The sequence below is a fragment of the Carassius gibelio genome, chromosome B21, assembly GCF_023724105.1.
Source record: "Carassius gibelio isolate Cgi1373 ecotype wild population from Czech Republic chromosome B21, carGib1.2-hapl.c, whole genome shotgun sequence".
NCBI classification, from domain to species: Eukaryota; Metazoa; Chordata; class Actinopteri; order Cypriniformes; family Cyprinidae; genus Carassius; species Carassius gibelio.
The window spans coordinates 26,955,093-26,969,235 of record NC_068416.1 but is presented as its reverse complement, the minus strand read 5'-3'; the positions used below and the strand labels follow the sequence as shown (position 1 = coordinate 26,969,235).

The window sequence follows — 14,143 nt, the reverse complement described above, 5'->3', positions numbered from 1 at the left end:
CCTTTTTCATGGCGAAACATCGAAATTTGTCAGGCCGCCATGGACACGCCCTTTAACGAAATCTAAAGATCTTCGCAATTTAACATCGCAAAGGGCTTAAGATTACACTGACCAGGTTTGGTGTTGATCTGAATAAATCTCTAGGAGGAGTTCGTTAAAGTACAACCCCTGAAAATGGCAAAAACAACGCCAATTTTGCAGAGAAAATTCTAAATAACCGACTTCCTGTTGGGATTCGGATTTCGTACCAAGAGACTTTTTTGTAGGTATTGGTGTGTTACATGTGTTTACCGATTTTTGTACATGTACGTGAAACATAGCTCGAGGCGCACTCTGTTGAAAATGTATAGGTGGCGCTATCGAGCCATTTTGCCACACCTGATGGAATTTTGGCCTTCAGATGTGTTCAGGCCAGGACTCTTATCACACATGTGAAGTTTGGGGAAGATCGGACATTTTATGCCTGAGTTATAACATCTTTTATTCCCATGGCGAGACATCGAACTTCGTGACGGCGCCATGGACACGCCTTTTAACGAAAACTCAAGATCTTCAAAACTTAACATCGCACAGGCCTTTAGATTAGACTGACCACAAAAAATACATTGATGTCATAAAATTTCTAGGAGTAGTTCATCGCAGTGTAAAATATGTCACTTCCTGTTGCCAATAGGTGGCGCTATGACTATAACTGAATATGGGCATGTCAATCTGTTCAGGTCAGGAGACTCATCAAACATGTGAAGTTTGGGGCAGATTGGTCATTGTATGTCTGAGTTATAGCAACTTCCTGTTTCATGGCGAATCATCGAAATTCGCCAGGCCGCCACGGACACGACCATTAACGAAAACTCAAAAGCTTCGCAATTTAACATCGCAAAGGCCTTTAGATTAGGCATACCAAACTTGGTGTTGATCTGAATAAGTCTCTAGGAGGAGTTCGTTAAAATACAACGCATGGAAATGGCAAAAATGACACAAAATTTGCTCATAATATTAAAAATAACCGACTTCCTGTTGGGTTTAGAATTTTGCTCTAAGAGACTTTTTTGTAGGTACTGGAGAGTTACACATGTGTACCGATTTTCATACATGTACGTGAAACATAGCTCGAGGCGCACACCGTTGAACGTGTATAGGTGGCGCTGTCGAGCCATTTTGCCACACCCACTTCTGAAACCCATATCAGATGTAAATTTTCGCCAGTTCTGAGGTGTGTGCAAAGTTTCATGACTTTTTGAGTATGTTTAGGCCCTCAAAAATGCGATTCATTTTGGAGAAGTATAATAATAATAATAATAATAATAATAAACGGAGCAATTCCAAGAGGGTCCTCACACCATCGGTGCTCGGGCCCTAATTAAAGCTGCAAGCAGCGATGAACGGGCCCTCGCACCCGGGCTCACCGCCATCGTGTGGCTTTGGTAAAAAGGTAAACGTTGAGAAATATGCATTTAAACTCATAAACATAAGTGCAATATATCAAAGTTTATTCCATATGTGTGCCAATCTTCCTGTTGCCAGCAGGTGGAGCTATCTTTATAATGGAATATTGGCCTTCAGATGTGTTCAAGCTAGGACCCTTATCACACATGTGAAGTTTGGGCAAGATCGGACATTTTATGCCTGAGTTAAAACATCTTTTATTCCCATGGTGAGACATCAAACTTCGTCATGGCGTCATGGACACGCCTTTTAACAAAAACTCAAGATCTTCACAACTAAACATCACACAGGTCTTTAGATTAGACTGACCACAAAAAAGACATTAATGTCATAAAATTTCTAGGAGTAGTTTGTCACAGTGTAAAATATGTAACTTCCTGTTGCCAATAGGTGGCGCTATGACTATAACTGAATATTGGCATGTAGATCTGTTCAGGTCAAGAGTCTTATCAAACATGTGAAGTTTGGGGCAGATTGGACATTGTATGTCTGAGTTATGGCACCATCATTTTTCATGGCGAATCATCAAAATTTGTCAGGCCGCCATGGACACGCCCTTTAACAAAACCTCAATTCCTTCGCAATTTAACATCACAAAGGGCTTTAGATTACACTGACCAAGTTTGGTGTTGATCTGAATAAATCTCTAGGAGGAGTTCGTTAAAATACAACCCCTGAAAATGACAAAAACAACACCAATTTTGCAGGGGAAATTAAAAATAACCGACTTCCTGTTGGGATTCGGATTTCGTACCAAGAGACTTTTTTGTAGCTATTGGTGTGTTACATATGTTTACCGATTTTCGTACATGTACATGACATGTAGCTCGAGGCGCACTCCATTGAAAATGTATAGGTGGCGCTATCGAGCCATTTTGCCACACCGAATGGAATATTAGCCTCCAGATGTGTGCAGGTCAGTACTCTTATCAAACATGTGAAGTTTGGGCAAGATCTGATATTTTATGCCTGAGTTACAACAACTTCTATTCCCATGGCGAGACATCGAACTTTGACATGACGCCATGGACACGCCCTTTAACGAAAATTCAAGATCTTCACAATTTAACATCGTACAGGCCTTTAGATTAGACTGACCACAAAAAAGACATTGATGTCATAAAATTTCTAGGAGTAGTTCTTCGCAGCGTAAAATATGACACTTCCTGTTGCCAATAGGTGGCGCTATGAATATAACTGAATATGGGCATGTCAATCTATTCAGTTTCAGAGTCTTATCAACCATGTGAAGTTTGGGGCAGATTGGACATTGTATGTCTGAGTTATAGCAACTTCATTTTTCATGGCGAATCATCGAAATTCGCCAGGCCGCCACTGACACGCCCTTCGACGAAAACTCAAAAGCTTCGCAATTTAACATCGCAAAGGCCTTTAGATTAGGCATACCAAATTTGGTGTTGATCTGAATGAATCTCTTGGAGGAGTTCGTTAAAATACAACGCATGGAAATGACAAAAATGACACAAAATTTGCTCATAATATTAGAAATAACCGACTTCCTGTTGGGTTTCGGATTTTGCTCCAAGAGACTTTTTTGTAGGTATTAGAGAGTTACATGAGTATACCGATTTTCATACATGTACATGAAACGTAGCTCGAGGCGCACACCGTTGAACGTGTATAGGTGGCGCTGTTGAGCCATTTTGCCACACCCACTTCTGAAACCCACATCAGACATAAATTTTCGCCAGTTCTGAGGTGTGTGCAAAGTTTCATGACTTTTTGAGTATGTTTAGGCCCTCAAAAATGCGATTCATTTTGGAGAAGTATAATAATAATAATAATAATAATAATAAACGGAGCAATTCCAAGAGGGTCCTCACACCATCGGTGCTCGGGCCCTAATAATAAACGGAGCAATTCCAAGAGGGTCCTCACACCATCGGTGCTCGGGCCCTAAATATAAAAAAAAATATTGAAAAGTAATAATATTTTGATAAAAACAATATATGAAAATATTATAAAATCTTGAAAGATTAGTTTGAATAATAATGTATTATTTTATTAATGTTCACATACACATACATATAAATGGAAACAAATCTTAACATTTGTTTAATGAGTTTTTATGAAACTTATTTTTATTGTTAACCTAATTATTATAATATATGTGAGGTTTTGGATATACAAAAATAATAAAACAGAACAAAACAGATACACAGCATTGTAGTTAAGCATGTTGATGATAAAAGTAGCAACTTCATGAGCCTTCATTTTGAACTCTATACAGTACAAACACAACATTAATGAAACCAGTAACACACACACTCATACCTCTGACACAGATGACATCACACACACACACACACACACACACACACGCAGCATTAGCCTCTGTCACTGCTCAATTATGGCAGCCATTACAGTGGCACATCTTCCAGCAGCACACTTGACAATATCCAAACAAGTCAGCCGTTTTAATTAAAAGTTCTCTGTTTCAGCGTGCTCCTCACCTGCCGTGTTAATTACACACAGTGCTGCTGTTCCTCTGCCTTTATTTTCAGACGGCTAATTACACTTTTTTGAGTCTCTTCACCTTCACTTCTATGAGCAGGTGCGACGACAAAACAAGGTGTGCTGTTCCCACCCCTCGCGCAAATCACCGCCATTCGTTAAGAACAAGACCACTCGTTAACACACGGGACATGTTACTGGTTAATCCTTCAGCACGATGACAAATAAAGACTCACGAGCGTTAAATGAGACGTCACTGAGAATCACATTAAATACTTTGTCTCACATGTTTCTCCAATAAACCTGAACTGAAAATCATGAAGCTTCATTAAAGCAAAAAGTTAACCCAATCAAACTTTATTGCATAGAAGTTACTCTTTTATGAGACTTGCATGAGACATAATTGAGAATTTCACTTTGTCTCAAATGTTTCTCCTTCAAAACCTAAACTGAAAATCACATTCAGGTGCAAAGTTAAAGGTAAAAAGCATTGCTCAGAAGTTGCTCTTTGAAATAACTTAAATTAGACATAATAGACTGTGCATTTGCTCAAAAGTTGCTTGTTAATAACTTTACAAGACTTAAATGAGACATAATTGAGAACAACATTAGTGTTTCGCTTTTTACTAAGTTAAAAACTATGACACTTCATTAAGGGAAATAATTAACTGAATAAAACTATTGCTGTTATAACTTAAGAGACTTAAATGAGACATAATTGAGAATCACATTTCACTTCGTCTCAGATGTTTGTCTTAAAAACCTGCGCTGACAATCATGAATCTTCATTAAGGGAAAGAGATAACAATTAAATAAAATGTTAATGCTCATAAGTTGCTCTTTCAAAGCTTACGAGCGTTCAGTGAGACTAAATTGAGAATCACATTAAGTATTTAACTTTGTCTCAGAAACCTGTACTGAACCTTATGGCGCTTCATTATTAAAAATAGTTAATTGAATAAAATTGTATTGCTCTTTTCTAACATACGTGTGAGATATAATTGAGAAACACATGAAGCATAAGTCTCAGATGTTTCTCTCAAAGTAGGAAAGTAAAAACAGACACAAATTAGTGAATGACTTCTAAAAAGATCAAATCATTTGATGAGAAATGTTTGAGACAATGTTGAGATCTCTTTTGAAACTCAACAGGCGACACACTCTCTTAAAAATTCAATTCAGTTCATGCTTATTTCTATAGCACTTTTTATTCACTACCAATCGTTGTGAAGCAGCTTTACAGAAAATATTATGTTTCTACATTACATTTAGGAGAAGGTTATTAGTGTCAGAAATGTACAGTAAGAATCATGCAGTTAGTTACAAGTTACACCTAATCAAACTGACGGTGAACACTATTAACTCAATGATCAAAATGTTGCGATTACACATTTCGATTAAGCTCCAACAAAGGTGTTTCTGCAGTGATGCCATTGAAGAACCATGCATTTTGTAACCATTTTTGGTTCCCCAAAAAACCTTTCGGCAAACAGTTCTTAAATGATCCATTTTGAAGAACATTTTTAAAAACCTAAAACACCTTTTTCCAGTATAAAGACGTTTTTCTGCATTTGAATGATTCTGTGGATGTTCAAGGCTCTTTAGGGAACCATTGAAGCCAATAAAGAACCTTCGTTTTTAAATTTAAATTAAATTAAATGTATGCATTTAGTAAACACTTTTATTCAAAGCGGCTATCAGTTTTTACGTATCATGTGTTCCCGGGGAATCGAACCCCCAACCTTGCGCTTGATACGCAATGCTCTACCACTTGAGCTACAGGAGTGTTTTTAGGAGTGCAATGAGGACAGAGATTCTGCATTAGAAGTCTCCATTTGTTTTCAATGCATTGTAGGAGAAACCTTAAAGACATTAGAGAGATCTGATTAGGGATTTTTCTCGACTCTCGATGCGTTTGGAAAGCTTTAGGAACCTGTTTGAAAAGGGCAGGGCGATTTTCCAAAAGTTATTGTGAACGAGAGTGTGAGTGTGATTGGGTGTTTCCCATCAGTCGTCATTACCCACAATGCACTTTGGCCCTATTGTTGTTTCATGAGGGTGCTGAATCATCTTTAGTCAGCCGTATTTGAAGTCATTCATTACGACTCCGGACGGGACGGGATCAGGAATGACACAGTCCAGTTCAGTACAAATAAAACAATAACATTCAGTTATATGGATCTGAATGGAAGTGAATGGATTTAAGCTGATCACCGGCCCGCCTTAACCGAACCAGACAGATAGAAAGAAGACTATATTACCCATCATGCACCAGATTAGATCAGACTGGACCCGACTACCTGAACTAAACAAGACTCTAATGGAAAAGCCCTTAGATGAAGCGCAGTGAGCAGATCTAACAGTAAGTGAAGGAGAAAAGCAGTCCCCTTTGCACTCAGGAGACCAGCGCACGAAAACAGGAAGTAGCTCTGCCTGCACTTCCTTACAGACATCAGCGTCTGTCCAAAACAACACTCGGCCTTCGAAGTCAACATCCATGTTCATCTGCTTTCATTCTGCTTATACCACTCACGTTATCAGGGTTATTCTGAGAAACTGAAACATCAAACAACATTGAAAAAAATGGCAAAAAGTTATTTTCCTAAAACAGTACATTAAAAAATATGCCACAAACTTGTATATATAACAAAATTATGTATTCAGAGATTTATGCTTAAAACGGGGGAGATTGCTAGTCGGATAAAAAACTAGTAAATAATAAATACAATAAATAAAAATTTGTACAATAACTTGTTTGAACATGGCAATAATAAACAATATTTTAAAAAAATATAGTAAATATACTTCATTTAAGGAGGTTAAATTGAAACAAATAATGAAATTAATAAGCAAAACATCTAACTTATTTAAGTTATTAAGTAATAAAAGATTATAATTATTAATTATAATAATAAAATAAATGAATGAATAGCAAATCTGCCTTATTTAAGAATTATAAATAATAAAAAAAATAATAATGAATAGTAAATTTACCTCAATAAAGGATGTTAAATATGTGAAAATAATAAATAGTAAATCCACCTTGTTCAACAATGTTAAATCATAAATAAATCTACTAGATTTTTTGCATTTATCATTTATTTAATGGCATTTAAACTAAACCTGCAAACAGTCGTAAAACAAAGCTACAGTAGAGAACGTGACTGGATCAAGTAAAAAAGGTGAAAACAATGATTGATGACGGTTCAGAGGCGGTTTGTTCTTCATAATACCATGATGATTCACTCACATTAAGACCAGCAGCAACACCAATTAAGAGAGTAAACCGCGCCGTTTTTAATGTTGACTTTACACTCGTGACATAAGCGCTAATCAACATGCGGCGAATGTTGCGTCTGCACCCGTCCCAAACAGTTCAAGCACAAATAGGTCCAAGAGCCCCATTTCCAGGTCAAACAAACAGCGTGTGAGAGCCCAGACCGGCCTTATCAAAGCACACAGAGATAAAAAGCTATTCACAAACACACACTCGCAGACGTTTAATCACAAAGGAAGTGGGCTACAGGACACAACAATGTCAACAGAGCCCGAATCCAGCCAGCAGCACGGTGGGAAACAAACTCTGCTGACGTAACTTTGGAGGACACACAGAACAGCACGACTGGGTTTTTTGGGGGACGAGAAGCAAACAAGTGGAAAACAACCGAAGCTTTTGTGCCGTTCTGAGGCCCATGAAGGGGTCAGTCTCTCGTGGGTGTCATGCTCAGAAATTCACTTTTTATTAAAGGTAACTTCATTTTCTTGGGGTATTTTATTTGCTTCATGAAAATATTTTTTCATGAGAATCTGACAGCTATGCATGACATATAATACGAATAAAATTTTATTTTTTAAGAATTTTATTTTAAAATATAATTTCCTGTTAAAGTGTAATTTATTTCTGTGATGCTCCGCTGTATTTCCAGCATCATTCCTCCAGTCTTCAGTGTCACATGATCTTCAGAAATCATGAAAATATGATGATTTACTGCTCGAGAAACATTTCTGTGATACATATTTTCCAGGATTCTTTAATGAATGAAAAGTTCAAAAGAACAGCATTTATTAGCATTCATATAAATGTCATAACTGTCACCTTTGTACAATTTAATGCATCCTTGCTGAATAAAAGTATTGATTTATTTCTGTATTTTCAATCTCACTTACCCCAAGCTTCTGAATATATCACGGGTTTCACAAAAATATTGTGCAGCACGACTGTGTTCATCATTGATGATAATCAGAAATGTTTCTTGAGCAGTAAATCAGTTACTGCTGATCATGTGACTCTGAAGACTGGAGGAATGATGCTGGAAATACAGCTGTGCATCACAGAAATAAAATATAGTTTAACAGAGATTCACACAGAAAACAGCTGTTTTAAATTGTACAAATATTTCACAATTTTTCTGTATTTTTGATCAAATATATGCAGCCCTGCTGAGCAGAAGAGACTTCTTTCAAAAACATTTGACCAGCAGTGTATATGATGAAATATCAGTCTCACTATGGGGGCATTTTCAGTGTCATTTTGCCCTAAGCCCTGGTTACATTTACTTTCAAGAAAAAAGTAAAAAAAAAAAAAAAAAAAAACAGTGATTTTGGGACAGATGGTATAAGATACAGTCAGAGGCCAGAAAATCAGAGCAGCTGAACAAAAGCAGCATGAACTGAAGATCCTCTTGATCAAGGATGAACTGTTTTCTTATATAAAGTAGAGATGCATCCATTATTCTCTGTACTGACATCTGTAAGGTCATCCAGGGACTCAAACGACACATTCACACGCTGCACAAATAGAGAAGACAGACGATTCTGCTGCAGTGAACTAAACAGATCACGGAGACAATGAAAGTGAAGTGAGATTTTCCCCACAGCGCTGACGTAATGCTGCCATTCTGGCATCTTTTCTCCGCGAGCTCAGCGTGACGTCTCTAGACGGCTAATAATAAAGCACACGCATTCTTAGCATAGATGCTACAGCGTTTGGAGGAAATGGTGAACTCAAGTGGCCTAAATGACTAAAGAGATTCATATTTTCAAGTTCATTCAAAGTTTAAAGGATCTGATTGCGTGAAGAGTCAGACTGATTACTGACACACTGTTCAAATGCATTCACTGTGTATCTGACAGAGACACTGATGGACACTTCAAATTCAGCACAAGGCATGTTAAGTTTCCTACGAGCAAAGAAAACGAAAAAAAAATAAAAACATTAAAAAAAAACAATGCTTTAGTGACTTGTATCCTGAACCACCAAAAAAATTTCATAAACATAAAATAAGATTGTTTAAACATTTTTAATAATTAAAATTTTAAATAAACGAAAAATATATTTATGTATTTAAATATTTATATTTATTTAACTTTTAAATAAACATATTTACTTAAATATTTATATTAAGTGTCATGATATTAATATGAGCATTACAAATATATAGCGTTATACATATACAGCAATTAATCATTTCAGTGCTGTTAAACGATTAATCGCGATTAATTGCATTCAAAATAAACGTTTTTGTTAACTTATATTGTGTTATTAATACACACACATACAGTATATATTTTGTATTTATTTATATGCATATGAATAATAATGAATATATAAACAACATTTTTCTTAAATATTTAAATGCATGAGTATTTATATTTACATAATAAATACACACACACACACACACACACACACACACTAAAACTTTGATGCAATTAATCCTTGGACAGCACAATTAATTTCATATAGATAGTATATAATAAGTGTGTGTATTTAAACACATTCCCATCTTCTGAAGTCATATGTTGCTGAGATCATTTAAAAGCATAAAGAGATCACAGATTTTAATGAGTCCTGAAATACAGTGCACAAGTCATATAGACCGCTTCTGCATTGTATGTTTTGTCATTCTAACCTGAAAAGTGTAGTTAAAAAGTGATTTTATAGTTGCTAGAAGGACATTTTTAGGCACACAACCAAAAAAGATGAGCAGAAATAACCCCAGCAAGTCAGAGGCCTGGAAATCAGACTATTATAAGCTGGCTCATTATTAGCATTAGATAGCAAATTGTAGCAATAATATTGCTATTACTAGCTAAAGCGCTCATTAATTCCTAATCTCAGGCACAATTAAAGGGTTTGATATTCCTCTGCATCTCTCCCCCTCGCCGCCTCGGCTGCTTTTTCTGCCGTCGTTCTGCTCGCTAAGAGAAAGACAAAGCCGCTCTGAGAGGTGCTGGATTGTGGGAGGAGAAATCTTCTTCTCTCTCTTCATCTCTGCACTTAATGCAATCGCCGGCGTTTGATTGACAAGCAGAACCAAAACAGAGCGATGCAAATAGCAGCAGGCTTTGCGCCCAGCACTTTTTTCGGCCCGTGCACAAGCGCGTTATTAAAATAACCCCACTTTTCAATGTGGCTTAATAAGCTACGGATGTTAGCAGAACAAATGTACGCCGCACCATCCGGGCCTATCCTCCGTTAGCCGAAATCTCCAAGACTGGCACGAGATACGGGTTCAAAACGGATAAATACTACGCAAATTTAGCAGCATGCCCACACGTTCCTGTTATTTATTTAATACGCCGTCTCTTTCCCCTCTCTTTTCTCAACGATTCACACTTTTCCCAGCATTTCTAAGCCAAGTTGCATGGCAACAGACTAGCTGTAGTTAGCAGACCCCCCTCCATCCTCCTGCCCGACTTTCCAACAGCGCAAAACTGCAACACAATTCAGGCGAAAGTGCAGGAACCGAGGGGTAAAGGAAGGGGGGTGGCATGCAAATGATCGAACCCTAAACAACACTCAAGTCTAAAGAAAACAATAGCAGGCATTGAAACTAGTGAACGCCGGCTCTGCCCTCCATCTGTGCATTCGGATCACGACTGCAATGCATTTGAACACAAATGCATGCTGGAAAAAGCATGCACGGTGTTGGAAACTTCCTGAACGCACCTCCAGGGTCAAGGTCATTTTTTTTGTGTGGATGCAATTATTTATTTATTTGCTGCTGCCGCAGGAAACATTCATCAGAGGAGGAATTCAAATCAGCTCTCGCATGCAACCCAAATCCAAACCAGGGCGTAATAAAATGTCACGTTTTATAAAACGCACACTTTAACACTACAAATCTAAGGAAGGCTGCAGGTGCGGCGTCCATATTGCACAAATTATGCATGAGCGTGTTTGTGCAGAAAACAAGCCCAATGCCGTCGTGCGGCATCTCAAAACCAAACATCTGCCACAACAATCAAACTCACATCACAACGCAAAATTCTCACAGACTGTGCATGTCACACACACACACACCTGAAGTTTGCAGGTCGTTTTCTCCTCACACACACACATGCATTGCATATTTAAAACCAAGCTTATAATTACTCAGCGGGCCGTTACACAAAACGACCCCTGGCAAAAACACAAGATTGGGTTGCATTCGACATACTTGAGCCAGAGAAATGTCCGCTTCCCAGAGACGTCGGTCCATTCTTCCCGCTGCTGACAGGAGGGGAAAACATCTACAAAACAATCATGACAAAACATTAAAAACTTTCACAACCCACCTTGAATCAAAGAACATAAAACACACACAGGTTAAAAGCATTTCAAACATGCTAATCACAGCATAATGCATTGCTTTAGATCATAAATGCATGCAATTTCATGTTATTAACCTACGTTAAACTCAAATTTGATCCGACTGCAATGTCAAAACCTAGCCTAACTGCATATAATCAAGTGTCCTGAGAGCAGAAGCTCGCCTGACTGTCACTTCAGCCTCTGTCTGTCTGAATAGAGTCGCTGCACACAGACAGCTGGAATATTTTTGGATCTGTGGCTTCATAAAAACACATTTCCTGAGTGAAAACTTCCCAAAAGCATTTCTCACAGGATGCACATTTTGCTTTGCTTCTTTTTTTTTTTTTTTTTTTACTGAACCAGATGAACCACTAGAATCTACTCTAATCTTACGTTCCCTGTCAAAAATCATTCTGATGGAATTCCTATCAGAATTTGGAAGAAATCCTAATGGGATCAATCTAGAATTCGTCAACAGAATTGCATTAGGAGTGACTCCAAATTATAATGACGAGAAATTCCATTAGAATCATTTTACGGTTCAACACAACATATATATGAATCTAGTAAAGAAAAGGGAAAAAAAGCACAAGAAAAGACTGAATAAAGTGGGATATACTACCATTGGTGTGGGGAACATTTTCAAATCGCTGTTTCGCATCTATAAGACAACAGAATTACTAATGCAACATCACATCTATCAAATCCACACAAGCTTTTGCAACTTTCTTAGATTTCAAATGCAATTTACGCGGCGCAAAAGTCATCTTACAAGACTTGTACTGAATCATTTGCGCGCACAGAAACACAATGAAATGTGACAAAACGAAACAAAGTGTGATCATTGACCTCCGGCGTTGCAGAAACGCGAAGTGACTTACCGCGCTGAAATCCAGCAGATCGCTCAGCTCTTTATCCGTCCCTAACGCGGCCATTCTCTGATGATGATGGTGATGATGATGATGGTGATGCATTTTTTAGAAATATCACATAAACCTAAAAACATGGAAACAGATCGCAATGAGAAAACACCCGATCAGGAGGAGCGTGTCTGATCTTCAGAAACACACACATACACACACGCGCGCGCGCACGCACACACACACACACGGACCCACGGAACGATCGGGTCCCAAAAAAATCCACTCCGCGTGAAAAAGATACTGTTGTTCAGTGCAACATTTTGGCACGAGGTGAAGCGGACGCGCAGGTGTCCAGTGGCGCAAACGCGAACAAAGTCTCTCCAAGTGTCCCTCTTGCTTCAACAATCCCGCTCGCGACACGCGCTCGCTAACGGAGGGAGAATGTGGATTAAATAAACACGCAGATCAGCCTGCGATGCGTTTCTCTCGGCTCCTGGAGTGTTTTATTGACAGAACGGTGAAGTAGCGTTCCTCCGGATCAGTGCGCGCTTACAGACACCTACTGCACGAGCGCTCCGAGCAGACACGGCGCGCGAGGAAAAACACAACTTTGACTGCCTCGCGCTTACAGTAGACGCTTGGTTCGAGAGACGAGAGTTTTAGGAAATGTTTCATATTTGTGCGCGCAACGCGGAGAACGAGTGACAGCTGAAATACGCGTAGAGTCAGCTTTTGGTCACTTCAGGGGTTTTTTCTGCAAGGAGAAAAAACGTTTTGAGTCACTTTTGATCTTCACATAAAATTAAGGGAAAAATAAATAGAGGGGAAAAGAAAATGGAATGACAAAAAAGATTTTTAATTACTTTTATCATCTTTCGAAATGTAAAAAAAATATACAAAAACGTTTTTCTCTCTCATATATATATATATATATATATATATATATATATATATATATATATATATATATATATATATATATATATATATATATATATATATATATATATATATGAGAGAGAAAAACGTTTTTAATCACCTTTTGTGAAGTTTGAATGATAAAAAAATAAAGAATTAAATAAATAAATAAATCAAGGGGGAAAATAAAAAGAGATGAATAGAGAAACCTTTCTGGATGTTTACATATAAAATATATATAAATAGAAAATAAATCATTCAATAAAGCGTGAAAAAAATAAAAAGAAGGGTAAAGAGTAAAATCTAATTGAACAGGGGGATAAAAACGTTTTTAATCATATTTGAGCTTTAAAATAAAAATTGTGAAAAATAAAAATCATTAAAAAAATTAATGTAATTTAATTAATTTGACCCTTAGGCTAGATGTTTAGCTTCAGGGCTCATGCATATGCACATAACTAGTAATTTGCAGGTAAAAATGGTCTTCTAAGATGATTTCAGCTGTTAGGGAACGAGGAGGCCTCGGCTGATCTTTCCTCCTCGAACTCTTCATGCAAACACAAAGCACTGCAGCACTTTCCCAAACACCTGTAGTGCTGCAACAGATTGTTTTGTTTGAGTGGAGACGAATGGAGGGGTTTCCCCCCAATGAATGTGCAAAGTCACATTGCAGATAAAACTTATGCAGTTTATGATGGACACAGGTTGACTGAAACACAAAGGATAAATGGGAGATCAGAATCTGTAGCTCACACAGTATTGTGCATCTGGGTCAACGGATCGGTTCATTTCTTCATCTCGTCCTCTGTGCGTTAAATGCATCGTTGTGCTTTCACAACAAGGGGTTAATATGGTTGCATTGGTG

General features: G+C 37.7%; 1 protein-coding gene across 13 annotated transcripts in view; it reads right to left on the bottom strand.

Annotated features, from left to right (window-relative positions):
• The window catches only part of LOC127986079 (transcription factor 4), a 149,627-nt gene extending 136,572 nt beyond the window's left edge, over positions 1 to 13,055 (bottom strand). For 4 of the 13 annotated variants that reach the window (XM_052588286.1, XM_052588282.1, XM_052588285.1 and 1 more), the window contains exons 1-3: positions 12,379 to 13,051; positions 12,120 to 12,158; positions 11,364 to 11,436 (exon numbers count right to left, since the gene is read on the bottom strand). In XM_052588286.1, coding sequence (XP_052444246.1) covers positions 11,364 to 11,436; positions 12,120 to 12,158; positions 12,379 to 12,471 — 205 coding nt within the window. In that variant the 5' untranslated portion in view covers positions 12,472 to 13,051. Of the gene's footprint in view, positions 1 to 11,363; positions 11,437 to 11,596; positions 11,714 to 12,119; positions 12,159 to 12,378 lie in introns of those variants that run through there. The other 9 variants (XM_052588284.1, XM_052588278.1, XM_052588288.1 and 6 more) reach the window with 7 other exon arrangements.
• Between the last annotated feature and the right edge of the window lie 1,088 nt (positions 13,056 to 14,143).